Genomic DNA, 25,626 nt, shown 5'->3' with positions numbered 1-25,626 from the left:
TGGTGATACAATACTGTGGCTTAAGAGTATAAGTAAAAATCAGAACATGGCCTAATATTACAGCTGAACGAGTAATTCACAAGTAATTTACTCAAGTTCAGGCCCCAGCCTTGCAATTTGTTCAGTGGGGCTCCAGAGAACCATAGGAATCTATCCACAGGGAAATGAATTAGGTGCAAGATTGGGGATTTAGCCTCTTATCTACTTGTGGAATGTTCACCAGCAGATTGCTAATACATGCCTTGTTTGAATGTTTTCAATGATTATTTTTGCTTTCTTTGTGTTTATTCTGTGGATTGATGATCCACACTTCAACAAGTACTCTATAATAGACGTACAAAACTCAACTTGTGTTGGTTAGCTATTACTGATCATGTAAATTATATGGTTCCCTCTCAGGAAAAGCTAACATTAATTAGGACATCAATGTTTTCCTTTCTGGGCCAAACAAGCCTTGCCCCAAGCATCCTTCTTAGGAAACACACACACACACACACGGTTGACTAGACAGAATTGAAAAATCTACGCTACGTCTACACTATCCCAAATCTTTGAAATAGTCATGCAAATGGCCATTTCAAAGACTACTAATGAGGTGCTGAAATGCATATTCAGTGCCTCATTAGCATGCTGCCAGCTGCAGCTCTTCGAAATTGACACTTTTCGCTGCCACGCTGTTCGTCCAGACTGAGTTCCTTTTCGAAAGGACCCTGGGAACTTTGAAATCCCCTTATTCCTATCAGCAGAACTTCGAAATCCCCTTATTCCTATCAGCAGATTTCAAAGTTCCTGGGGTCCTTTCAAAAAGGAGACTCATCTGGATGAGCCGTGCAGCAGTGAAAAGGTGCAGTTTCGAAGAGCCGCAGCCAGCGGCATCCTAATGAGGCGCTGAATATGCATTTCAGCACCTCATTAGTAATCTTCGAAATGGCCATTTGCATGGCCATTTCAAAGATTTGGGCTAGTGTAGACATGGCCTATGTGTTAATGTTACACTCACTCACGGTTCTAGGAACCATAGAATTCAAGCTCTGGGGAGAAGTTATTCACAGCTCTCTCTCATATATATAGCAAATCCCACAACCAGCATCAATACTCAGGAATACAAGATAAGAACAATGAAAGGAAATCTCTCCTGAATTTGAACAAATACTTGCAAGTATCTTGTGGCATTTTCCCAGTTTTACCCTGTCAGGCATTTTTGTACAGTTCAGATTCCATGTAAACAATTTTTCAAAATTCCAAAGAGTTATAGTTTCTGAGTGCATTGTGTACACCAGGTATAAGGTGGCTCTGCACAGATGCTCATTTTTAAAATAAAGGCAGGACTTGTTTTAGACTATACCCATCAGAAATAGTGCACTTTCTCTCAAAGAGGTACTCAAACAATGCTTACCACATGAAAGAATCCACAGCTTATTAACATAAAGAACTACATATAATAGATAACTCCAGATTCCCACAGAGAAGTGAAATGGTTAATAGCCACTCTGGCTAAAAACAATGTCATGTGATTTGCTACTACAAAAGCTCAGCCACTAAGAAATTTTTTCTTAAAAAATGAAGTGTCTGTGCCTCTATTTTTAACTTAATGTAGAAATGAATATAACACAGAGAGGAAGGGTGGAGAATGTTAATGAGGGTGGGACATTTGACATAATTTAGTAGTAGGGGGGCTGAATTTCTTCTAGAGTGAGTGAAACATTTCTGGGAGTAATCTAATTTCTTCTGAAATGTAGGAGTTTAATTTCCCAATAGAAGAGACAGGTGGTAAATGCTGTCTTTCACCTCCTTCGTAGTATAACAAAACCATCTCCATATCAAAATCTGGTTAAGGTTTCCCAGTGACAACTGTGTATTTTATCTTCCTATTTACCAAACCATATCACTTAAAGGCAAGGAAACGAGTAAGACCATAAATCACATACTCCCTACACACAATAAACCCACACATTATTCTTATCAAGCAGAAAGCAATGTATATTGCATCCCAACCCCACAAACTTAACTATGACCAGGGATTTTTTTAAATTATCTTAAAGTGTAGGATTTAAATATTTCTTTTAAGCCAATCTAATGAAGAGTAAAAGGGGGTGGATATTGTGGTGCCACAGAAGCCTGTATAGTTCAAGTTGAAACTAAGAGAATGTCTACACAGCAATAGCTGTGCATAACCTAACCACACTAGCTTGAATCTGGCCAGCATGGTTAACAATAGCTGTGTAGATAGAATAGCTGAGGTTCCCAAGGAGGCTAGTGTGCCACGTATGAGCCAGCGTTCGTACCATGTTTGTATTAGCCATGCTGAGGCTTTTGCAGTGTAGACACACTCTAGGATTCAGTCCTGAGTTTCATTTTCTCACACCTATTTCTAACGTGTAGTAGGAATGTTTGTGGTCAGGTTGGCCGAGAAGAATTCTGTTGCCTTTTCTAAAGTCTGGTATAATAATTTTGCACTGGAGTCAGCCAGACATTTAAGTCAACAGGAGCAGCTAGGGAAGATTTTAAACATCTCCTCATTGAGGTCAGACTTTGCTTTCTACAGTTCTTAGTCTGAAGATTTTTCACCTCTGCTGATTAGTAGTTTTCTCTAGCTCCTATCAACCTGCCCCCTCAGTCTCTTCACTTCAGCCTCCCCTCTACCCTTTCCTCCATTCCCTAGATCCTTTGCTTTGTTTCTTCTTTCAGCTAATCCCTTTCTGTCTTCATCTCTCCTGATCTTGTCTAATAATATAAAAAGTAACAAAACTCCATCCAAAAATGGACACAAATATATGATCAAAAAAAAAAAAGCCATGGAACTCACAAGATGGAACAATCTCTGTGTATTTATATCAATTTCGCTGCCATTTCCACTTAAACTGTCAGCTCTTTTGCACAGGGTCTGTTTATTTAGTATCTAGAACAGATGGTGTCAAGATTTTGACTGGGGCCGCTAAGAATTACCGTACTACAAATAACCACCACCACAACTGAGGCGTTCTCAACTACATTCCTGATTTTGAACTGATAGAAGGGGATAGAGAGAGGAAGCTATATGGAAGGAGTACAGATAAGGAACTGTGTAGCAGGGAAGCAGGAAGAAGCCTGCAGGTTATAAGATGCCCACACAGGCAAAGGGAGGGAGAGGATATCTACATGATGAAAAGGAGAAGCAGAGAAGGAATTGCAGGTGGACACGCAAAGGTGTCGAGGTCTGTCAAGAAAAAGGCATGAGTGGGAGGGAATCTGAAAGGGGAAGAGGCTTTCATTAGGCAGACGTGATGAAATATACCAAAGAAAGAAGACCGAACTGGCTCAGACAGAAGCTGCCAATACATCCCACCCCCTCAGTACCTAAGCTAACAGTTTCCAAAGGGATACATGGAGTCTTCTGTGCATTTATAAAGCCTGATCGCTCAGTTTCAGCCTCTACAGCTGGGGTGCACAAAGTGGAGGAGGGGAGGCACGACAGTTCCTGAAGGGGACGCAGCACAATCAGCTGCTGGATCTCAGGCTCATCTATCTAATTAAAAATGCTGAACAATGTTACTCTTTTTAGGTATGTGTATTCCCATTTATATACTTCATTAATAAAGTTTTTACATTCTACAGACTTATTTTCTGACACATGCCAAAAGGTTTTGCTCATATTAACACAGCCCAAATTTCCATCAGTTTGGATTACATTAGACAGTTGGGAGGGGGGTGCTAGTTAGAGAGATGAAAAGTGGGGCCCAACATAAAACATTTGCTCACCTCTGATTGAGAGGAATCCTGATTCAGCCTCTCCACGCTGCTGCTTACCTTTTGGAGGGATCTGAGACCAAACTCTTAACACTACCACCCCTTCCAAAAACAGGGTTTGTTTTTCATTCCAGAATGTCCCAGGTTTTTAAGGTGGTCTGTTTTTTCATGAAATCTTTCTCTCTATTCTCATTCTTCTGCTGCAGGTTTCAGTGGTGTGTCCATTTGAACATAGTGATATCTTATTCCTCCCCGGCTTTTATATTAAAGAAACCAATAAAAACATTCATGTTCTCACCTTTAGCATCTGCTTTATCGCTGCTGCTCACTGGCACCATATTGACTTTCCTTTTGGAAAACCTCTAGAGTTTCTCACTCTCCAGGGTAAGAATGGATGGTGTCTTAAATGGAAGCTTCCTATCTTGTAAATCTGTTCCTCATTCTACCATCTCGCCTCGGAGTTCAGACATGATCCTTTTAAGCAACGTTTCTTAAACTTTTTGAGACAATGGAACACCAAAGAATATTTTTATGTCGAACACCTATGAAAAGTCTTTAACAATGTTTTCAGACCAAAAAACAAAAACAAAAACAAACAGCAACATATACAGCAACAACAAAATGAAGTAATTTAATCAGGTATCATAGCAATGAAGAAGTAGCATTACATCTGGTTTTAATAACAGAAAATATATACCATCAGTAGCATGGCCATCCATCCCGTTTTGACTGGGATGGCATCGCTCTCCTGTGCTCCATATTTGGCCAGGAGTTATGGTCACCCTAACCATCTATATTTTTCCTAAGTGCTTGTGTCACACCTGTGAGTTGTTCACATAACACAGCTTAAGAAACGCTGCTTTTAAGTATTTGTTTCTCTTTCTCTTGGACTTGAGCCTGACAGTGGGTAGCACCAATGCTCAGTAAGGGGATGCAATGTGCATACACACCTGCTCACTATTTGCACACCCAGCTGTATCCACAAAGAGAGCATACTTATACAGAGCAGATACTAAAGGAAACTGTCCTGCAAGTCCAAAAAAAAGCTTGAAGAAAGAATATCTCTGAGGGATCCATTTTTCGTTTGTGTACCTTGTCACCAGATAATCTGTATTTATCTGTGCTTAATGTCATCAGGTTTTTTAACAGTGGCAGCAGCAATCAGTGACAAACCATGATGATCAATAGAGCATAAAGAGGGTACATAAGTGTAAAATGATTCCGGGCCCATGTCAGCCACTCACACTCATGCTGGGTAGTGTCCTATTAGGCACACAGTGCCACCGAAGAGGAAACAAGGTGAAGGAAAAGAATATGTTTGTATGGTTACTCATCAGAAGGGCACTAATCAATATGAGTATGCATGGCTGGGTTGCACCCTAAATAAATAGAAAAGTGTAGACATCAGTCATACAGCATAGCTGTATTTAATCACATGCCCCACACCAACAAAAGTCTACCGTAGGGATAAGGTCATTATATAATCTTTGGGTAACACAGTGATTATAGAAAAGGTGCCTCAATGGTTTGGACATTAGCTTGGGTCTTGACACTCAGATGTGGTCTGTCCCATGTGACCTTGGTTAAGTCATTTAAGGTTAGATGTGCAAGGATACTTAGGTGTTGCGCTGTTCAGTGACATTGTGCTAGTTGCCAGATGGCCTCTGCCCAGTAGAAACCTCAGGCCCAAACCTGGTGCACAAGTTCCCAAAAGAATAAATAGAGAGGGTCACATGTCTGAGAAAGGGATCCTTGTAAGCCATAGAGCTGAGTGGGATGCCATCTAAGGCAGCCAGTAGTGAAATGTCCAGGGTGTGGGGGCATAATGCCTATGCATTTGTCCTGAAACAAACGGGATGATGGGTCAAAGATAGGCATCTCCCTCCACTAGGAATTTCAGGCACGAATGTTCCTCTGGAAGGAGACATCAAAGCCACTTCATGGCCTCTAGGTCATGTTCAATACCTCTTTTATGCCCTCCCTGTGCCTCTACCTGCCAAGGTAATGGGTCATTCTCTTCCCTCCCTGCTCCATATATATAAACTTACACCTGGTTTACCTGCTGTGGTATCTGAACGGTATCAGAGCATGCCTAGAGGTTTGAGCACCATGACTGAGATAGGCACTCCCTTGTCTATTTTGAGTATCTCTCTTCATGGCCTCTATGTCTTCAGCTTGAGCTAGGGCTCCAAACTGCTCATAGGCTGTGGGGTGGAACCAGGGCTTAGGTGGCTTGTCAATTGCAGACTAGTGGAACTGTAAGTTCCTGAGGAACTTAGGGGAGTACAGGGTTAGATACCAACCATGGCTCTGAAAGCATCAGTGGTGCCTAAAGAGGCAGCCAGGTCTCTAATACCTTTGAGAATCTGGGACCTAGTTACACTATGGCCCAGTTCCTTACATGTAAAATGGAGGTAAAAGCATTGCCCTGCCTCAAAGGGACATAGTGAGGAAACATGCATAAAAATGGTTAAGCACTCAAATACTGTAGTGATGGGAACCATATAAATATCCATGACAGAGGACACAGCAGAATCTGTTTTCTAGGAAGAACTGAAGATGCCAGCAGCAATTCCTTCATTTACAGGAGAAGACAGAGGATGTGGAGCCTTCTAGCTACAATTCACTTTCATTTTACTCAACAAATTAAGTCAACATTATGCTTACAAATGTATTTTTCTGAGCCTAGTTTTAGAAGAGTCCATGATTCAGTAAAGAATTGAAGAAATATCTTTATTCCCTCAAAATGTGCGCCTTTTCTTATCATGAGACTAATCCCTAATATTTCTATCTTCCTATGAAAATAAATGTTGGGGACCAATGCTAAGAGGTTTAGAGAAATATTGTGAAGATACCAAGAGAAACAAAGGAGTAGAATTGTTCTGTGATTTCAGCTGTGCCTACAGGAACCAAACTGGGGCCCTCTTTGCTTGGGACTGCACACGTATAGGCTATGTCTACACTTACAAAAAACTTCAAAATGGCCATGCTAATGGCCAAATCAAAGAATACTAATGAGGTGCTGAAATGAATATTCATCACCTCATTAGCATGCCACCAACTGTGGCACTTCAAAGTTACTGTGGTTCGTCTACACAGGGGTCCTTTTTGAAAGGACCCTGCCAACATCGAAATCCCCTTATATCTATCAGCTGATAGGAATAGGAATAAGGGGATTTCGATGTTGGCAGGGTCCTTTTGAAAAGCACCCCTGTGCAGACAAGCAGCGGGCAAGCGAACTGCGGCACTTTCAAAGTGCCATGGCTGGTGGCATACTAATGAGGCAGTAAATATGCATTTCAGCACCTCATTAGTATTCTTCAATTTGGCCATTAGCATGGCCATTTCAAAGTTTTTTGTAAGCGTAGACATGGCCACAGAGACAGTTTCAATTCTCAGTTGAGATGACAGACTAAAGGTTGGAGATGAAACACATTACTCAGGTTCACTGAGGAAATCAGGAGCAACACTGGGAACAGAACTGAGCTCTCTCCTTACTCTCAATCTAGTGCCCTATGCACTAGATTATGTTCTCACTGTTGTCATATATACCTTTAAAATGTTCATTATTATATTTAGAAATTTTCTCCTATCATGGCTCTCAAAGTGCTCTCCACTGGCAACTAGAATCCTTGCTTTGCAAATGGGCTAGGTGAAGCAGTGAGGTTAAAGTCCATTAAATGTAATTGTAATAACTGTACTTTTTCTTGAGTCCTCTGCTGTTTATGGATTTATAGTCACACTTTCAAACAGTTTTTCCCTCCTGTTTCTGTATGCTCCCCCATCTCCCACAACATGTGAGCGTCATTCACTTGTTAGGATTATCTGGTTAAGTCTCACATCCTCACTTGATTATTTCCCCTGTCATTCCAGAGGCTTCAGGAATTGGTATCTTCTATCCCCACCCTCCATGGTACACAGTAATTTCATTTCCTATGAGGCCAGTTATTTTGGTCAAATGACTGTTACTAGGTTCAGTGTTGGGGTACTAGCCTGTGATATACTGGAGGTGTGACACAGGCCAAGGGAGGCAAGGGAAGCGGGTGTCCAGACCCCCAGAAGGTACTCTGGCAACAATCTGAAGGGCCCTGGGCTCTGGCTATTTCTACAGTAGCGAGAGCCACAGCTGAGAGCCCTGGACCCTTTGTTCATGCCCCATCAGCAGGCCTGGTCAGACCACATGATCTGGTAATCCCTTCTGGCTTCAATCTCAACAGCAACGGGGTCTAAGGTCCTGCCAAATTTTACTAGAGCCCTGAACTAGCACATACTTTCACAATAATACCATTCTCTTCCTTGACAGCTACTGTTTCAGTTAGTATGCTCCCAGACTTCCTATTCCTAAAACACATATACTATCGGTTCCTTATGAAAGCCTGATGTTTGCAGAGCCACAGGGCCCAGCAGAGCTGCTTGCATGATTTTGGCTTTCTGCTCACTTCAAATATATTGGCACTGAAGTTTCCTTCTTAATTACACCCCAGAGCACAAAGCATACCTCTACAATGGCAGAGCATGCAAAATTTGAAGGGAAGAGTCTTAAAGTTAAAGTAAGCTGTAGCCTGAAGCCCATTAGAGAGGCTACCAGGCTGAGTCCCCAGGAAGTCACAGAAGTAGAGGAAGGAACATCTGAGGGTCAGTAAAAAATGGGGTAGGAATAGCAAGACTAGAGAAAACAATTAGAAGCAGTGGAACTAGAAAAAGGTCAGATAGTGGATCACTGTCTAGGTTCATATACCACTAGTGGCACCTCCTGCTGGACACTGTGGGAGTTACCCAAGACCACCCTGGCGGGGTGTCTTCCATTGTTTTCTTGCCCTGCAGCCTCCTTCTCATGAGTCAGTTGTTTGGATACCTCATCGTACTTGTCTGCCCTGCACCCTTTCTGAGGTAACAAAGCTATTGATAAATGGGCTCAGGAAGTTTTCCTATTTACTGCCTCACCAGTGCAACTTCATCAGCAGCTAGTGGGGGAAATTCGACATCAGCAGTCCTCTCAGCTGCAGTGAAAAGTCTGACCTACCTCATACCTTGCTGCTTTTCCCCAGAGCCTTACCAACCCCTCTACTTTCTAGGTTTACCAAGCCACACTCCTCCTTTCCACACTCTGCAGCAAAGATATACCTTTAGCTATATTGCTAGGGGCTGGTAATAGTGTAACATTTATCAATAATTAGTTTTCAGAATACATTCCTTATCCTTTTTTGGTACTGTTGTCTATCTGAGGAAGGAAGTTCTAGTGCATCACCAACTTTTTTATCAATAAAAATGATAAACATTTTTTAACTTGTTCCACATTAATTTATGCATTCTCCTTTATGGCAAATTAGGGTTACCATATTTGAACTTTTAAAAAAGAGGACATTAATAAACATGAGTTGGTAGATACTGATACAGATACTCCCTATCAAGGGTATCCACTTTTTTTGAAAGTTCAAATATGCTAACCTGAGGCAAATAACTTACAAGTTATATTTGTCCAAGAAGATGCATCTGGAAACAAATTAGTGAAGAAAAAAGTAGATTGAGAAATAATCAGTGAACAATTTTTCCACTTTTCTTTGTTGAAAAAACTCCTTTAACAGCTAGACAGAGAGGTTTTGCAGGACACTGGTCACTCTACACTTCAGTAGGGAGATCATTTATTAATATACTTCAGAAATTCCAAATATAGAATGCTCTGAAAGAGGGCTGACTTATGTAGTTATCACTGAAGTAATCAATAAAGAGGGCTAATTGCTGGAGTGGATTTAATGATGATAATCAGTTAATGTGGATTTATGAATATCAGCAACATGATAGCCCCATTCTGTGCTCAACTCTGCTTCTTCTGAAGTCAATGAGAGTTCTGCAATTGATTTCTGTGGAACTGGGATTAGGCCCATTATTTGCTAAGGAATGAGTCCTTATCTGTGACATTTCTAGAGGCGGTAAGCCTATGGCAGTCTTGGAACTGAGGACAGAAGTAAACAGTATGTTGTAATATGATTAGCAAATGATAATGCGAACCACAGAAAAACATACAGGAAAGAGGAAAATTTCCTGGCAAGTGAAATTTTAGCAACAAGGCACAGATAATTCAGTGGGGAGTAGAGAGTGGATTTTCCTGATTTTTCTCCTTACAGTTAATGACAGGATATGGGGGCAGGTTGGGTAGTAATAGAATATAAAGAAAGTGTAGAAAAATAAGTGAGCTGGGTGCACAGTGTATTTTGATAACGTATAATATTGTTATGTTGGTGCTGATTTACATTCAGTTAGGAAGACAGCATATTTAGTGTTTATAGCAGAGAACTGGGAGCAAGACACTACCTACTTGCTGTGTGACTCTTTGAAAAGCATTTAACCACTACTGCCTGTTTCCTATAGGAATGGGAATGATAATGCCTGTTTCTGTAATGTGTTTTAGGTTTCCTGCTAAAAATAATACTTTGAATTTATATAGCACTTTTAATTAGCTGGTTGCTTTACAATCACTAATGAATTCTCACAGTTCCCTTGGGAGGTCGATACGTTTTCCAGATAAACCAAAGCTAAGTAACTTGTTCAAGGTCACAAGGGAGCTATCATTGGCTGGAGCCAAATGTGAGGATCTGCTTCAGGAAAACACTTTAGCACATGCTTAATATAAAGCATGTGAATAATGTTATTAAAAACATTACTGTTCATATACTTAATAAGCGCTACCATGAAAACTCATTAGGTCCTCATTCGCAGTTCTGGGCTCAAGCCACTAGCCTTCCCTTCTCCAAGACTAAGCGTCTCCGTGTAATTGGTGATGATAAAATGCAACATTACATATTCTTAGGTACTCTTCAAAGACATTCCATATTAAATATACAAATTTCAGAAGCATCTGTTGCCCCAGTATCCAGTGCTCTTACATGAAATATCTAATACTAGCATGCTTTTTGAAAAATAGTTATGTGTGGATTTTTATTTTTCAGTGTTACTATTATATAATATTTTCAAAATAATATGTCAAGGACTACAAAGACAATCCTGCAACTCGTCCCCAGCAGAGTATTATGAGGTGTGGCATAATTAGAGCTAATTCTTAGTTCTAAGAAACATTTTATATTGCAGTAGAATCACTATTTCAGTCAGGCTGGGTCCTCAGTGTCTGAGACATTGCACATAATCAGTGGCAATCTTTAAGCCAAAGAATTTATATTTGAAAAGAATGATGTTTCTCTGTAATTGACAGCTATTTTAAATGTTTTATCCGGGATGATCAAGAAATGAGAGGATGCATTTTATTCATATGACAGGTTCTTTATGTGCAATTCTAGATGTGTGTTTTTCTGTGCTGCTGTTGAGCTGACTTTCTTTTATTATTAGTGTTAATTATTTTTCACGTGCATCCTCAGCCACGCAGTTAGGGACCTGGACCATGGAGTCTACATAAAATACAGACTTGATGGGTCACTTTTTGACCTTCGTCATCTGAATGCTAAAACCAAGATGCTTGAGAGGCTCATCCTTGAAGCCCTTTTTGCTGATGACTGTGCACTTATGGCACACAAGGAATCTGATCTCCAGCTCATCGTCAACAAGTTTGCTGATGCCACTCGCCTCTTTGGTTTGACCATCAGCCTAGAAAAGACCAAGGTACTGTTTCAACCTGCTCCAGGATCTGCCACTCTCCCTGCTACAATCTTTATTGAAGGAACAGAATTAAAAACAGTAGAGGAGTTCAAGTACCTTGGCAGTGGGATAGTCAATGATGGCTCCCTTGACAAAGAAATCAATGCCAGAATCTGCCATTGCCAGCCAGGCACTAGGACGTCTGAGAACGTGAATGCTGAATCAGCACAATATCCAACAATCCACTAAACTGAAAGTGTACAAGGCGGTAGTCCTGACCACTCTCCTGTATGGCTGTGAAACCTGGGCCTTGTACAGAAAACATATAAAACTGCTGGAATGCTTCCACACATGCAGCCTGAGGTCAATCCTGCCCACTCAACGGCAGGAGAGAGTTATGAACCTGGAAGTCCTGGACAGAGCAGGAACCACAAGCATCGAGGCCATGATTCTGAAAGCCCAGCTTCGCTGGACAGGGCACGTCATACAACTGGAGGGGTCAAGAATCCCTAAGCAACTCCTCTACAATGAACTCTCCCAGGGCAAAAGGAATCAAGGTAGGCCTCGCAAGAGGCATAAAGACTGCGTGAAGGCCAACATTGCTCATGCTGGTTTAAAACCAGATCAGCTAGAGCAGCATGCAAAAGACCGAACAGGCTGGTGTGCTCTCGTTCGACACACATATGACAACTTTGAAGAGCAGCAACGTGTACGCCTCATTGATGCTCGTGAGAGGAAGAAAGCAAGAGCAGCAGCTGCACCGACAGAGGCGGGACAATTCCCTTGCCCCCACTGTGAACGCCTATGCTGTTCAAAGCTTGGACTCCTCAGCCACATGTGAGTCTACAACCGATAAGCCTGTGCAAGCTCAAGTCGTCATTGTCGGATGTGACAGACTACCTACACTATTAATTATAATAATAATGCACAAAAACTTACACTATAGACTTCTGATGCATGGTTTTGGAGTAAGATAGAACATCTGTGCCTGTGTAAAACAATAAGAAGTCCTAGGGCACCATGTAGACTAACAGATATTTTGGAGCATAAGTTTTCATGAACAAAGACCTGCTTTGAAGCTTATGCTCCAAAATAGTCTGTTAGTCTACAAGGTGCCACAAGACTTCTTGTTGTTCTTGTTGTTTTTGAAGATACAGACTAACTCAGCTATCCCTCTGATACTTGTGTGCCTGTGTGCTGCATCTCTGGGATGTGGCTGCCCTCTGTATGCTTCTTACTATACGTGGTTCTTAACACGGAAACAAAACATGAATTGAACCAAATCCACATGCGTTGCTCGCTGTGGTTTTTCAACAGCGGGGATGTTGAAGGCTTTTGTACTGGCTGTGGGAAAAAGGAAGGCGCTAGGACCGGGCTGGCTCCCTCTCTCAGCCGGGAGGGAACTGGAGGAGAGAAGGGAGGGTGCACAGTGACTTATGCAGGGAAGGCGCTGCTGCCATTTCCACTCACACTCCGCACTCACTACTCGGAGGCAGGGAGGGAGGGAGGGAGGTTACACACAGGCTGACTGAACTGAGGAGCTCAGCTGCCAGCACTCACCACTGCTGCTGCTGCTGTACTCTGGGCAAGGGGAGGGAGGGAGAAGGAAATAAAGAGCAGATAAGCAGAAGGGGGAAATCTGAGCAAGGAGGAAAAGCAAAGGCCACCTCCTCCCTCCCTACCGAGAGAAGACTTTCCATGGAGCAGGGCAAGGAGGGAGACGCCTGAAGCTCAGCCACGGAGGAAGAGTCGCTTTCCCAGCAAGTTCCCGGGTCACCAGAACAACAGTTGTTGATAGGAGCCGTGAGCCACAACCGCTGACCATTTAAACCCCCCGAAAGTTCAATGCGCTATTCCAAGCTCTTTCTCGTTGCCTCTTCGGGGTAACTTCGGAAGACTCGCTGCTGGTGTCGTCTGGAGGTGAGCGAGGCGCCTGGGCAGAAGGCAGAAGTTGTTTGCCCCGGAGGAGAAGATGGGCTGGAAGAGTCGCTGCTGCTGGGGAGGCGCAGGAGGGGAGCTGCTCTGCCGGCTCACCCTCCTGCTGGGGTTCCTGCTGCCCGCCTGCAGGACTCGCATGTACACCAACCACTGGGCGGTGCGGATCACGGGGGGGCACGAGGAAGCCAGCAGGATAGCTAGCAAGTACGGCTACGTCAATCTGGGACAGGTAACCCTCCTTCCGGCTCCACGCGCTGCTCACGCCGCCGGCAGGACCTTCCCGCCCGGCTGGCACGAGAAGTTCGCGGGGCGCTGCGAGGGGCGGCCGGGAGCTTGCCCTGCAGGCCGGGTTCCCCGGGCGCGGCGCGCGCACGAGCCCGGCTCGGGTCGCTGGCTGAGGCTGGCAGGGGGCGTTGTTTTGTGTGGCCGCGGGCAGGGGTTGTGTTAGGCGAGGTGCAGCGTGTGTGTGTGTGTCGGGGGCCGCCGCGTGTGCGCAGTCCGTGACTCCAGAAGTTTTCTCGCTGCGGACCCTGGCGGAGGGCTCGGGCGCACTGTGTGTGTGGGAGGGGGGCCGGGGCTGTGCTCTCCGTGCAGCGCCGTGCGCACGGGCCAGGCAGCTTCTCCCGAGGTGGCAGCCTGCTCCGCGGTCGGCCGGGAGACGTGGGACACGTCCTGTAGGCAGACAGCGGGGAGGGGGACAGCCCCATCCCTCCTCGCTGTCCTGGTGCTGGGTGGGAGGGGGAGCGCTCTCGCGGAGGGAGCCCACCACGGAGAGGAGCGCTTTAAGGCGCGCTGAAGACCTTGGAAAAGGTGCCCCGTTGTTATTGCGGATGGTTCGGGTCCCGGGGGCGGCCGGTGATAACGTGGACAGCGCGATAAGCCAAGCTAGGCGCTGGCTCAGGCAGGTAAATATCCGGCTAGGCTCAGAGGCAGTCCTCCCCCCGGCCCCCCGCGGGCGCTCCGGGCAGCACGTTCGCCGCCCCGCTGACCTTGGGTGGAAATGGCTGTTTATGGGGAGGGCTGGGGGAGGAGAGAGCTCGGAGGCCGGGAGATCAGAGCATCGAGCTCTACCCCCGCTTTCCCCACCTCCCTGCGTGCCTTGCCAGAGCGTGAACTCCGTTCCCAGCCGCGGCCAGTCCCAGCTCCCCGAACCAGCTGAGCTGCGTCCTAGTGCCAGAGCCCAGGTGGGAGTGGGGGATTCTACCCCCGCTGTGGACATCTTCGGGGAGGGGGGGGCACTGGGGGGGAGGGGGCCAAGGGTGGCCCTTTGTGCCCCTAGATGCCAGCATGTCCTCTCGCTGCCGCTACGCTTTATAGCAGGAAGCCAGGAGGGAGAAAAATAAACCTGTTTACCAATCGGTGTGTGCCGGCAGCGGGGGGAACACTGAGGCTGAGCGGAGAGAGTATTCCGTGTCTGGGGGTGGTGTACGCCTTCTGGCGGGACTTGTGCTCAGAGATGCAGCTTTGACATATCTTGGGTAGGGGAAGGATTCCTGTCAATACCTGGCCTATAGCTGGGAAACACCAACTTCCTGATTTGTATATATGTACAATAAGGCTACAAATCCTCCTTTCTCCAGTGCATAATAAAACTAAAATTAGCAAGGGTGGGTGGGGAGTAAAATATCTTGAGTCCCAGTAAATGTAGCACAAAGGATACAAATCTTCCTTGCTCTATGCCCAGTCAGTTTCATGGGGACTCTGTTGAATCCACAAATGTTTAGTTAGAAAACACCTGGATCTGTCTGGATCCAAAAACAGACAATGAGAAAATTATTGGATCCAGACGCTTGGACTGAGGAAACATCTGGTTCTTACTAGATCCAGTCACATTTAGAAATAATCTGCTGCTGCATCTAGCGCAGATACTACAGTAAGAGGAAAAGAGACCAGGTACTCTTTTTCTGATGTAACCCCCTGCCATGGTATATCACATAGTTCTGTTGCTTTAGCGTTATAAAGTGTGAGATGTTGTTTAATGCCTAGCAAACTGAGTGCTTCAAAATAAACCATACTGTTTTGTAAGCATAAATTAGTGGGTATCCCTTTTATTACACCAATTAAAAGTTTACAGTACAACATCTAACATACACAGAACACTTCTTTGTCTCATGGAATAAATTCACAAAGATACAGCTGCACTTCAGATTTTTGTCACCCATCAGATCAAAGGACATTAACACTCACCCAGTTGTGAGTACAATAAAATCAGGTCACACATACTGTATCATTGTATAGAAAGTTTCAAACCTACCTCTCAGTTGCTCCTTGTTAAGAGGGATGCCCTTCATTTTATATCTCACTCTGTAGTAGTGCACAGATATTATGATAAATTATTTACATAAAAAACCTCAAGCCCAGTAATGAAATTATATGAAATATAAAATACAAATAGTTTCATCTTCATATGGGCTGAGTCCTAGCGTTCCGTTTTGTTACCACAGTCAGATAGTTAGAGGCACAAATAATCCCGTCATGGGGCGCAGCATTACAGGGGTAAATGTATATGTGCAAAATTGTATCTGCTCTTTGGAAAATTTGGCTCCAGATTGCCGTATATATAAATAAGCATAGGGTTTGGGTTAGAATTGTGGAATCCTGCACTATTGTTTTTCTGTCCCTTTTTCTGGGTCTTTTTTTCTTTTGTAGCTTCACACTTGTGCCTCAGTAGTTTGATCATTACCATATTGTTCAAGGTGCAGAAACAGGCAATATAGTAAGATGTACGGAGAAGGATTCTCTTCTTCCCATTGCCTTATTTGCTTTGCTAGATGGCTAATTTCAGACCTGACCATGCATTCCTTGCTCACCCAAAGCTTCCCTTGATTAAAGAAGGAAAACTGAATAGTTTTTGGCTTCTTGTATATCAGTAAAGTTCCATATGTACACCTTATATTAATAATACATAAAGTGCTCATCAGGTGTGCAGATGGGGGAGGGGGCAAAACACAGAGCATACAGTATAAATAATGGACAATTTAAAAATGCGTACATCTACAAATTAAAGGAGTGCATAATATTGATACCCTTCAAGTATTTAGGTATTTGTAAATGTGCAATAGGCAAATAAAGAAAAGGAAGACTGTAGGAATATAGTAAGTGGGAAATGTGTATGTGAGGAAACAAATGAGCATTCGTGATGGTATGAAAAGGTTGGCAGCTGATTCCCATTCTTATTCTGCTTGCTACAAAGCTTTAAAGATGATAAACCTGGCAGGGAACATATGCTAAAACATTCATGGAGATTACTACACATGTTTTGGCTACTAGCTGTCATTTTGCTCTGTCAAATAGAGATCCCAGAGCATGGTTTCTTAAGTTTTTATGAATTCTGAAGAGTGGTATGCATTTGATTTCCCAGAGTTTCCCAGCTCTGTGAAGATCTTTTTGGGTTGGACACTTTCTGATCACTCCGCACTTCAACCAACATGTTCTCCAAATGGCATTTGTGTGTCAGAGCATTCGTTTGTGTATCCCTGGGCATTCATGTGAGGAGTCTCGCCCATTCTATTTCATGTAGGATCTGGTTGTATTTTCCTTAGGGAGATTTGGAAGTCACAGGCAAAGGAGAAATTATGGTTGTTAACATGGATGAGAAGAGTGAAGGAATCAGTCTGACTCTTCTCTCCTCCCCTGCTCCCCGGCAAAAACAAACCAACCAACCCAAAAACAAAAAATAAGCTTACCATAGTCGAACTTTCAAAAAAGAGGGCACCCCTAAGAGGGAGTGTATCTGTATCTGTACCACCAACTCATGTTATATTAATACAATGTGAGATTGTAGATACTGATACAGATACACTCCCTCTCATGTGTGTCCTCAGTTTTATATGGTGACCCTACAAAAAAGCATGGAAAGTGAGGGACAAAAATATATGCCAAGGGCAGCCAGGATTGAGAATCTACTATTTATTGTGGTGAGGCAATGGGAAGTGGCTAAAAGAAATCAAATAATTATAGATTACAGAGAGTAGACACGAAAATGGGACAAGAGAAATTCAGAAGGATTGTGATGAGTATTGTGGTTTGATATCTGGCTGCACTACTAAGACACTTTAAACAGTTAGCAAACTCCTTTTCCCGTGGCAGAACCCACTGCATGTGCAATCTGTGTATTTTGGCAGACAAATTAGTTAGGATTTTGATTTTGTAGGCAGTATTAGTGCCAGGTGAGTTGAAAAGGAGCCTCCTGATTGAGTTTGTAAGAGTTGTGCCACGTTTATTTTGGGTTTAAGTTGTTCATTGCAAATCTTAGGGAAGAACAGGTCTCGCAAGCAATCTGAAATCTACAAGAAACCATTAAAGAGGTCTGAACATAGGATATTACCACCTCCAGACAGAAAGAACAAAAAGCTGCATTTTGGGGTAATTTGAAGATTTTTGAGAGTTGGGCTTGAAATGAAAGAATGTACTCAGTGAGTCTTGAAATTGTCTTTTACCCCAAGGGACAGAAGAATTACAAGAGTCCAGATAACAGACAATAAGGTCATATATAAGAACTAATGACTAATATGGACAGTGTTTCAGAGGTGATTGTGGGCATATCTGCAAATCGGGAAGATCCTGCCAATATTGTCAGTTGACTGATTTGAACTGAAGGGAGCAGTAGAGATGGAGGGCCTTGCTTCCAGTTGATCTCTTCATTTTGAATTAGTGGAGATGAAAGATGTTATGAGAAAAATCAAGCCAGAGGATGAGATTTAGGCAGGCAACAAATTAATTTAGGGATAGAAAGAGGAAAATTGCTCTAAGTTATGGATTTTAGCTGCAGAGAAATGACACCCAGTGTTGACCTGAGAAAAGACATGACCAGTGGAGGTGAAATACTGGGAGGAGATTGTGAAATGAAGTTCATCCAGTACATTGACAAGGGTGTAGAACAAGCAGTTTATGATTTTGGGTTTTGATTTTGTGTGTGCACACACAATTTGATGGTTCCTTGGTGGTGGATGGAAATTAGCTCTTGTGTATTTTGCTTTTGGGTGATTGGTGACAGAATATTACAAGTGGTTCTTGAAATACCTATGTTTGTTTCCACTGTCTACCTGCTGTCTTAATCCTGGCCATGGCTAGAAAAACTAATCAAACATCATATGACTAAATCCAACTGCTCATGGGGTAGATGTGAGAGACAGATGAGGGAGGGCCCACTAATCAGGTCCAGAGGTAAAATATTGTAGAGAGGCCCAGCTCCCTGCTACTCTCATTTCCTGGTCAGATGGAGAGATTTCTATCAGTGAGCTGTCTGTGAACCTTGCTTTGGGGTGCCATCTTTTATTTCAATCTCTGTCCAGTAGGTAGCTGATAAACTTAAAACTCCAGTCTTTTTCACTTTCCCAGAGGGAGGATTTTCTATCCCTTGTCCTCACTCCATGGCCTCAAGGCAGACACAAGCTTGGGGAGAGAGAGGTTTTTGCTAAACACCCTCTACCCCTTTCCTGTGAATAACTCCAGAACTGCCTGTGCAATTGATGGTATTTTTTCTTACCTTTACTAGCATGACATTGACATTTGCCTTGACAAGTGTACTGTCACCCATAGTTATGTGAATAGCTACAAGGAAACAAACCAGAATGTTGCTAATTTCATTTTCACAAGTCTCAGAGGGGTAACAGTGTTAGTCTGTATCGGCAAAAACAGGTCCTGTGGCACCTTAAAGACTAACATTTATTTGTGTAAAAAAGCACTTTTGTCGAATGCAATATATGACTAAGTGGTTTTTACCCATGGAAGCTTATGCCCAAATAAATCTGGTAGTTTAGATTCCATAAGGTACTACAGGACCAGTGTTCCCTGGAAGCTGAGCACTTCGGGGGCTGCCCAGAAGAGATTTCAGGTGTCGCCCAGCTGATTAGCAGAGTTCCCAGAGCTGGCAGCATGTATTTCTCTTGGTGGTGCACATCTGAACATACCTTGGTGCACAAAACAAAATTCATTCTGCCATGGATGGAAAAAATTAGAGGAAACACTGCACAGGACTCCTTTTTGTTTTCACTAATTTCCTTCTTTTCTGGTTTGGGAAATCAGTGAGCAGCAGCTGAGTTGTCAAGAAGATAACAGATCACATAGAGCTGCAAATGAGCTTGGGAGGTCACTGAGTGAAGTCCCCTGCCCTCTTGGCAGGACCAAGCACCATCCCTGACAGATTTTTTTTTTTTAATTTATTTGCCCCAGACCCCTTGGCCTCCTTAGGGTTTGAACTCACAAGCTTGAGTTTAGCAGACCAGTGCTCAAAACACTAAGCTACCTCTCTGCCACTGTAAAACATTTGATTCTTGTTTGGAAGATTGTCTTCTCAAACATGCATTCTAGAAATATTTGCTTTTAAACCAGGAAGCTGACCTCCTGCAGCAATTGATGATGCAGGTACCCTTATTGGTTCTGACAAGTAGATAAGTGGATTTTTCAAGCCTTGATTATGGTTATTCATGACAAAATTGTTCACAAAGTGGCTTTTTTGTTTTGGTAAGAATATCTTACTGATGAAAGCTCATTTTGATAAATGTAGGTAGTGCTGTAGATTTTGACCATACTAATTCACACTGATTTTGCTTACACTTAAATAAGTGGGAATGTTTCCATTTGCTTTAATGGGAGCTGGGTCAGGTCCATAGTGCTTGGTGATTGACAGTAGACCTTGTGTAAATCAATAGTAACTCCATTAAAGCCAATAGAGTTACCCTCGTGTAAAGCTGGTGTGACAATGCCCCAAAGCACTGTTTGTTAGAGTGAGCTTTTGTATGACAGAATTCTCTTAAGGGAAGATGTAATATCCTGAATTTTGATTTTTAGTGATGAGGAAATATTTGTTTGTGGTCTTAAAAATCACCAGCTGCCTCTCTAACTGGGCAGTTAATGATTTCCTTTTTATGTGGGAATCCCTACCTGGCAGACAATTGTGCCAAGAATGGGGCTGGAGTGTACTGTATTGAACGCTGGCCAGCGTAATGCCCCCCTGGGGAAGCTGTTACAAGTTGGTATAATGTAGAGCAGTCTAGGACTTGCTTTATGTTACAGTATGTTTGAACCAGCCCTCCCGCTTCCATTACACTGGGTAGAGCTCTAGCACTGAGCTGAGTATCTATTGTTCAGTCTTGGGAAAATTCCAACTTATAGCAGAATTATTTAGACAGAAGCTGCTGAAGGATTTATTACAGTCACCTAGTGCCATGTTTGCCAATTTTATTTGGCCACGGAACCCTTTTACTCTTGAAATAATTTTGCAGAACCCGATTCCCAGGCTCTGTTCCCCTTGACTCCTAAACCTGCTCACATGTCTAGGCTTTACCCACCTGAGTCCCCAGATCCACTCCCCTATCTCCAAGCTTTCCTCTTCATCCCACATTCGTGTCCCCCCTCCCAGGCTTAACCCCTCTTAGCTCCAGACCCACCCCCACATACCCAGGATTAACCCAGCTCAGCCCCAAACCATCCACCAGGACTAACTCATGCATGGTGCTGGCTGGGGAGTCTACACAAGGTGGCCACATGCACCTAGTGGAAGGAAGGCTGGCATGGAGGTGTTCTGCTGGGGGGGGGAGGTGAGCCATGCCACACACACTTGAGGGATGTGGCTGCTTGGGTAGCGGACCACGTGAGGGGCTCCCTGCCCTGCTGCTGAGAAAATGGAACAAAATTCAGTTGGGTAATGGCCACATCTGTCCCACCACCCTGCCTGCATTAAACCAATTACATTTATTTCTACTGTGTCAGCAGTCGCAGGGCAGGGAGCTGCAGAGAAGTCAGCTATTGTAATGGATTTTTTTCTTTGCAGAACCCTTATTTTCACATCGTGGACCCCGGGGGTTCCATGGAACACCATGTAGAAAAAACTGGGTTAGTGTGTCTTGTTCTTGGTCCAATTGTTTGAGGTATTGTTATAGTCATGTTGGTCACAGAATAAGAGAAAGACAAAATAGGTGAGATCATGTTTTTAGCGACCTTCTACCAACTGAAGGTTGTCCAGTGAAAGATACTACCTCACTTATCTTGTCTTTGTCCAATTGACAGAAATGTTGTAACTCCATTGATATAAAAAACTTATTACTAGGCCGTTAGAAAAGGTGAAGCTTTCTGTCAATGACCTAAAGGTATGTGTGTTACAGAAAAGGAATTATCGCACCGTTTTGGAATGAGAAACATCTGAGCTGGCTTTTATATTCAAATTCGGCACATTAACACATGGTTTAGATCGTGATGGGAACTTTCTGATTCACTATAGGGGCTTGTCTGCATACTTGGCTCAGTCTAATTCTTGACCCTCCCCCCACCCCTCCACTCTCTGATTTGCTCACCTTGATTATCTTTTTCTGATTTGTCCTCCTTGCTTACTGTTTTTGGTTCTCTGTGCCTTAAATATTGAGTCTGTTCTGGTCTGGCTATGGTCTGAAGAAGTGGGTCTGTCCCACAAAAGCTCACCTAATAAACCATTTTGCTAGTCTTTAAAGTGCTACTTGACTGCTTTTTGTTTTGATAGTGTGTAGACTAGCACGGCTTCCTCTTTGTTACTCCTCCTAATTGTGCAACAAGAGTGGGAGAGAAAAGAGGCTTTCCCCTCCCCCTCAAAAGAGGAAAGGGATCAAGATTTTTTTTCTGGGGCTCTGCTGGAGAAGAGAAATGGAATAAAACCAACCTGTTGCCTCCTTCTAAAAGTGGAGTGGATGTGAAGACTGGTCCTTTCTTAGGCTCAAGGGAAGGGGTGAGTACGTGGGTATCTTCACCATCCCCACAGCTCCTTCCCTGAGACCTCAATTGTCCCTTATTTTCTCCCTTCCCATCCCTTCCCTTCCACTGATTTCACCTGGGGAAAGGTGTCTAGTGGCACCTTCGCCTTTCCTTCCTCTTCTGGAGACAACAGACTACCTCCGTGCAGCGAGGGCCAACAGCCACTGCTAGCCATGGGGTATGGTGGGAGGGGGTGGGGCTTCAGGCTGTCAGCCCTGCCCCTCATGCTCCCTCAGAGCCAGGTGCAGGGTGGCGGCACAGCACGGCTGTGGCATTTCAAAGGGGCCCGGAGCTCCAGCTGCTGCTGTTTCTACTTCATCAGTGGCTGGAGCTCCAGACCCTTTTGAAATGCTGGGCCTGGGGGCAACTGCCCCTTTGCTCCCTCCTCCAGCAGCCTTGCCTCTGTTTTACAAGGATAGTGTGCTAACCTTTAATGGGAGGAGCGAGCCTATGGGCATTGAGGATTACACTAGTTAGTATGTTAGTGCTCTGACCTTTGTACAAGATTTCATGTGAAAAGTCGAGGCTACCCCACAGGATGAAGAGTGTTCTGTGGGATTTTAGCACTTTTAGGCTGGTAAATCACACAAACAGTGAATTAATATTCATCAGCTGAAAACCTGAAGATCTAGCAAGGGCCCCAAGATGCTGTTGTTGGAAAAAAAGAAAGATTGATTGCTCAGAAAGCTTGAGGAGAATGGCGGCTAGGACAACTTTCCAGTCCTGTTGTCTCAGGATTGCAAGGGAGATGGATGTGAACTTGATAACATGTTTTTTGAAGTCAGAAGGTCACAGAAAATTGCAGATGAACGAGAAAAGAAAGACCCTAAAATAAGAATTGCTTCCTTCCATTGAGTGAGGGGAGAAAACTGCTGCGGGAGTCACTGGCATCTCAAACTGACTGATGCAGAAAAGTGGGATGATGGACCTTGGATATATCCTCTGTGGAAGCACTTTCAGCTGCCCAGGACTGTTGTATTTAAAGATTTAATGCAGAAGACAGGACACTCAGAGCTCAGTTCAGGCGGTCATGAAATTGAGACTGGGCGAACTGAGACTGGGCACAGCCACATGAGAATTTGGGACTTTGCATAATGAATTTAAATAGCTCTAGGCATCACAAGTATGAATGCTTGAGCTAATCTGTGGAAAAAGTCCTAAACTAGATCTCTTATGAACTACGCACGTGCCTAGTTGAGAAAATTAAATAGAGGACACACTGAAGTAAACTTTATGAGGGAGGAAAACTCAACAAGAAAGAAAGGCAGAGAATTCCAATACAGCAAAAGCACAACATGCAGACTGTTTGCTACTGCTATTGTGCTAACAAGAATTTGGGGGTTAGGAAGAAGTGTCTGATGAGATTTGCAGAAAATAAAAGGACAAAACACATTTTTGCAAAAGCGCAGCAAAGTAAGACACATGACAGAATACAAAGAGGAGAGAATATCTGAGGAATCCATATTTAGCAGTAGATATCTTGTAGGTGCAGTTCAGATTAAAATAGTGGCTCCTCTCACTGCACGTGAGTGCTGGTAAGGAGCTGGTAACTAAGTCATGTGCCAAATAGCCTGAGGTTCTCCCAGCAAACTAGTAGTCTACATCAGGGATGAGCAAACATGGATGGTGAATGAGCTGCATGAGTGGCCCTCCTTCACCTCACTGGACAGCAGCGGCCTGCAGCTCTCCATCTCCCCTCTCTGTCATGTGCTTCTTGTGCACTAGGGCACCAGAGCCCCACACTCATGCTCTTGCTGCTCTCTTGCAGCACTTTTGGAACATTGCAAATGGCCTGATTCACACTCCGTCCCCACTCCTCCCCTTCCTTCCCAGCAGTTTTGAAGCACTATGAATCTGTTAAAAACAACAAGTCCTGTGGCACCTTATAGACTAACAGAGATTCTGGAGCGTAAGCCTTCATGGTCAAAGACCCGCTTTGTCCGAGGCATGAGTGGAGGCGGGGGGGGGGGGGGGGGGGCGGGGATTCAGAGAAGGGTTTAAAGAGGGAGTCTCAGTCCAGGGGAGGGCCAGAGTTGACAAGGTCTGTTCAGTCACGGAGGATGTGGCCCATTATCAGCACATAATGAGGAGTTGTGAACATCAGGAAAGGAAAAAGCAACTCTGTTCAGTCAGGGAGGATGTGGCCCATTATCAGTAGCTAATGTGGAAGTGTGAACATCAAGAGCAGAGAAACTACTTTTGTAAAGGGCCAACCACTCCCACCTAAGGAAGTGAAGAAACAGATTGACAGAGCCAGATGTGTATCCAGAAGCCACCTGCTACAAGACAGGAAGGAAAACAAGAGAACACTAGTGGTAACATACAGCCCCCAGCTAAAGCCTCTCCAGCACATCATCAGTGATCTACAGCCCATCCTGGACAGCCATATTTCACTCTCACAGATCTTGGGAGACAGGCCTGTCCTTGCCTACAGACAGCCTGCCAACCTTAAACAAATTCTCACCAGCAACTATAGACCACAACACAGTAACTCTAAACCTGGAACCAATCCCTGCAACGAACCATGGTGTCATCTCTGCTCACGTATCTACACCAGCAGTATCATCATAGGACCTAACCACATCAACCATACCATCAGGGATTCTTTCACCTGCACATCTACTAATATAATACATGCCATCGTGTGCCAGCAATGTCCCACTGCAATTTACATTGGCCAAAATGGACAGTCTCTACGTAAAAGAATAAATGGACATAAATCAGACATCAGGAACGGTAACATACAAAAACCTGTAGGAGAACACTTCAGTCTCCCTGGACACTCAGTAACAGATTTGAAAGGAGCAGTCCTACAACAAAAAAAAAAACTTCAAAAATAAACTCCAAAGAAAAACTTCAGAGCTGCAATTCAGTTGCAAATTTGACACCATCAACCAAGGATTGAACAGAGACTGGGAATGGTTGGCTCATTACAAAAGCAGTTTCTCCGCTCATGATGTTCGCATCTCCATATTAGCTACTGATAATGGGCCACATCCTCCCTGACTGAACTGACTTGATTTCTCTTCTCTTGATGTTCACAACTCCACGTTAACTGCTGATAAGGGGTCACATCATCTGTGACTGAACAGACCTTGTGAACTCTGGCCCTCCCCTCGACTGAGACTCCCTCTTTAAAACTTCCTCTGGACCCCCCCTCCCCCCCACCCACTCAAGCGTTTGATGAAGCGGGCCTTTGCCCACGAAAGCTTTTGCTCCAAAATATCTGTTAGTCTATAAGGTGCCACAGGACTTCCTGAATATACAGACTACCTTTTGAAATACAGACTAACTCGGCTACCCCTCTGTTATGAATCTGTTGATTTGTGCTTCATTCGCACTCCTTCCCCTCCACCCCAGATCTGGAAAAGCTGCAAATCAGCTGTTCATGATGTTCCAGCTCTCAAAGGCATGGGAAGGAGCAGGGACAGTGAATCACAGCTCTGAGAGTGCTGGGAGGGAAGGGAAGGCTTAAGGAATGCAAGGGTCTGGTGTTGTGGTGAGCAAGTGGCATGTGGGGAGGGCAGCTAGTGGATCTGTAGTCCCCGTGAGTGGGCCTCATGCAGTCTCTGGGCCACAGGTTGCCCACCACTGATCTACATACTTTATTGTAAATAAGACATGATGAAAGTCTTACAGTATAGTAGAGTC

The 25,626-nt window shown here is 44.0% G+C and overlaps 1 protein-coding gene across 5 annotated transcripts in view; it reads left to right on the top strand.

Moving 5' to 3' along the window:
* The first annotated feature begins 12,861 nt into the window (after positions 1–12,861).
* PCSK5 (proprotein convertase subtilisin/kexin type 5) overlaps positions 12,862–25,626 on the top strand; it is a 361,111-nt gene continuing 348,346 nt past the window's right edge. The window contains exon 1 of one of the 5 annotated variants that reach the window (XM_074994754.1): positions 12,862–13,233. Coding sequence is in view for 4 of the 5 variants with exons in the window: in XM_074994752.1 (XP_074850853.1) it covers positions 13,286–13,480 (195 nt within the window). In the remaining variant the exon portion in view is untranslated. Of the gene's footprint in view, positions 13,481–14,009; positions 14,157–25,626 lie in introns of those variants that run through there. The other 4 variants (XM_074994752.1, XM_074994756.1, XM_074994755.1 and 1 more) reach the window with 4 other exon arrangements.

The sequence above is a fragment of the Carettochelys insculpta genome, chromosome 5, assembly GCF_033958435.1.
Source record: "Carettochelys insculpta isolate YL-2023 chromosome 5, ASM3395843v1, whole genome shotgun sequence".
Classification (NCBI taxonomy): Eukaryota; Metazoa; Chordata; order Testudines; family Carettochelyidae; genus Carettochelys; species Carettochelys insculpta.
The sequence above is the reverse complement of the archived record's forward strand: the minus strand, read 5'-3'. Positions and strand labels throughout refer to the sequence as shown.